Source organism: Bison bison, unplaced genomic scaffold (assembly GCF_000754665.1).
Source record: "Bison bison bison isolate TAMUID 2011002044 unplaced genomic scaffold, Bison_UMD1.0 scf7180017864037, whole genome shotgun sequence".
Taxonomy (NCBI): Eukaryota; Metazoa; Chordata; class Mammalia; order Artiodactyla; family Bovidae; genus Bison; species Bison bison.
The window spans coordinates 7904358-7907507 of NW_011494609.1; the positions used below are offsets into that span (position 1 = coordinate 7904358).

General features: G+C 56.3%; 1 protein-coding gene across 1 annotated transcript in view; it reads left to right on the forward strand.

Moving 5' to 3' along the window:
• The window catches only part of SIK1 (salt-inducible kinase 1), a 70698-nt gene that overhangs the window by 63331 nt on the left and 4217 nt on the right, over positions 1-3150 (forward strand). The window contains exons 16-18 of the mRNA XM_010835006.1: positions 644-749; positions 1664-1716; positions 2448-2519. Of these exons, the coding sequence (XP_010833308.1) occupies positions 644-749; positions 1664-1716; positions 2448-2519 (231 nt within the window). The remainder of the gene's footprint in view (positions 1-643; positions 750-1663; positions 1717-2447; positions 2520-3150) is intronic.

Genomic DNA, 3150 nt, shown 5'->3' on the forward strand with positions numbered 1-3150 from the left:
GGGGAGGAGGAGGAGGGGAGAGGAGGAAGAGAAGAAGAAAAAGGAGGAGAGGTGATGATTTTACAACACGTGGAAATTGTACAAAATTCACATTTCAGGGCCTGTAAATAAAGTTTTATAGGCACATGGCCACAACCACTCATTTGCCTGTCATCCACGACAGCTCTCTCGACACAAGGGCAGAGCCGAGCAGTTGTGAGTGACCGAGGGGCCACAGAGCCTAAAATATTTCCTCCCTGGCCCTTTCCAAAAACAGGCTGCGAGCCGGAGCCAGCTCCGTGCTGCCCACACTTCCGTCACTCACGGGCCACAGCAAGGTCTCAGCAGGTCCAAGATGTGTTTTCATTTCCTGGTTTCCCTCGGTCAACTGGGGGCTAACATCACCACTGACTCAGCCTTGCCCGTAGGGACTAAAGCCCTGCAATCATGGTTTTCATGCTCTGCACTTTTGTCCCCTAAAACACAAGAAAATCGCTCCATGACTTTTAAAAGCAGACGCTGCATCCTGTCCCTACTTCTGCCCTCAGAAGAGGGTCCCCGTGGCCCTGCTGACCTTGAGGCCTCTTCCTCCTGGCTCCAGGCTTCTCTGGCCCTGATGTTCCTCCCAGCCTGTGGTCACATCCGTTGGTCACCTGCCTCGCAGGCAATCACCTGGGTGGGGTCAGAGCCGGGGCCGAGGACTTCGGAGGAATCTGTCTGCTCTGTGTGGTGCTTGTCACTACCTTCCCTCTCCGAGCTGGCCCCGAGGGGTGAGTGTGGACTCCACCAAGCTCCCCAGAGGGAACCTGAGAAGAGCTGAGCTTTTCCCGAGCTCCTCAAGGAAAGAGACCAGCCTCACCCCATCCCGAGAGTCCTGGGTGACAGGACAGGAGTTGCGAGGTGTGTGTGTGTTAGGGGGTGGGCAGAAGTCTGACGAGCCCCTAGTGCTTTGAGAACAACGGGGAGAAGTCTGAGGTGTTGGGGTCATGTTTTTATTGGTGGGAGGCCATCACTGCCCCCCAGGTGGATCCTGGAGAGAGGGGTAGACCTGCGGTCCCAGCCATAAATCCCGGCTGGGGGCTGCTGCCGGTTCTCCAGTGGGAAATATCCAAGAGGGGCTACAAGCCACGTGGAAGTGGTGGGGGTGGGACGTGGCCCTCAGTACCTGCGGGAACATGTGGGCTCAGAGCATCCCACTCATACAATGTGAGCTCTGCTTCCCCTGCCCAGGAGAGCTCTGTGGATGCTGTTTCCACCTAAGGTAAGTAGAAGGTCATTCTAGGACCACACTCTGTGGGGCATTACGACCTGCAGAGGGACATCGTTCTGACCCACTCAGTGTGGTCTGGGAGCCACTGGAAAGCGGGATAAGGTGGGTCATCTAGGGAACATTCCATCTGTTTTCCATCTTGACTCAAACTAGTCCAGATGTCACACCATGGAGGACAGAGCCAAGTGTCCCCAACCTCCCTGGCAGGAGACTCCACCTGGAGTGAGCACGGAAACACACCCCGACAGATGGCCTGTGTGAGGCAGATGTTGGCCATGTGCGGCCCACCTGCAACTCTCTCTGGCTTGGGAGTTGTGAGTCATACATCCTGTGCTGTTGGACAGGCAGCCTCCAACAGGCAATGGCTGCTCATCCCTGCCCTGGTAGCCCCACCCGAAACACGCTGTCTCCTAGTCCCACAAGCTCCAAGGCAGGGCTGCATGGCTGGAACCTGTTCGGTCACAGAGGTAGGTCTGCCTTTCACGGGACGCCTGCCCTCAGAAGGCAACCAGTCAATCCTAAAGGAAATCAACCCTGAATAGTCATTGGAAGGACTGATGCTAAAGCTGAAACTCCAATACTTGGGCCACTTGAGGTGAAGAGCTGACTTGCTGGAAAACACCCTGATGCTGGGAAAGATTGAAGGCGGGAGGAGAAGGGGACGACAGAGAATGAGATGGTTGGATGGCATCACCAACTCAACGGACATGAGTTTGAGCAAACTCCAGGAGATGGTGAAGGACAGGGAAGCCTGGCATGCTGCAGTCTACAAGGTCACAAAGAGTTGGACATGACTGAGCAGCTGAACAACTGCCTTTGTAAACGTTCCAGAATGTCAATGCAGAGGGCACCTGGCAAGAAGCTACCATGTCTTCAGGACAAGTGGAGAAGTGTCCTTCACTATCAGAGGATGGCAGAACATCCAAGACCCTTTGAAGGGTCCCCTGGAGGCTGGAGACCCAGGAGGAGCAAGAAGGACAGGGAGGCCAGTCAGACAGGCTCAGGACAGAGCAGCTTCCCTAGGGAAGGAGAGCTTAGCCTGGAGGGCCTCCAGGTGAAGTCGCGCTTTCCAGGAGGATAAAGAGGATGGCCCCACACTGGGCATATGCTCACACACAAGGGTTTCCTTATTAGAAGTCCCCAGTTGCCTGCCTGACTATTCCTGTGGGGCACATCCTGGACCCCCGCCCCTACTCAGGTGGTCTGTTCCTTTGGTTCCTGCTGCAGAAAAGAAAGAAACCTTTCCCCAGCCAGACCCAGGAAGCTCTGGGTGAGTCCAGGGAGGGCGGCAGGATCACATGGTCAGGATGGAGCGGCAGCTGTTCCCGCCTGAGCCCTGCCGGGAAGCAGCTCTCTCCCCATGCATGATAACCCTATGCGGTTCTAGATAGGAGAAGCGGGGAGCCTGGGTCAGAAAGTGACGCAAGAGCCCGAGTGAGATCACAGGGTCCCCGCCCTCCTCCAGGGGGCTCCCTCAGCAGGGTCCCACCAGGGATTGCATCCTATAGAACAGCCTATAGAAATCCCTGGGGCAGAGAGCAAGGGCCAGGCCTCAGACTGCGCACACCCAGGTCCAAAGAGGTCCCAGGCTTCTCTGTAAATATATAAAGAAGGCAGTGAGCACGCTAAGACAGTGTAGCCACACACGTCATGGCATGGGGGGTGGGAGGCACGCTCAGGACTGCCCGGAGGCCGCAGATGTGGGGCCCTTCAGCATGTGCCCCCAAGGGTGGGCAGCCCACCATGCCCGCAGGAGAGCCTGCCCTCCAGGGAAGGGCTGCTGGGGACTAGAGAGTGTGGCCTGGGGTCTAGGTCACAGGTTGCTTGTTTTCTTGGGTGTTCCTTCGGATCCTTCAGAAAAGGCCCCCTATTGCTGGCATCATTTAAGATTTTTTTTTTTT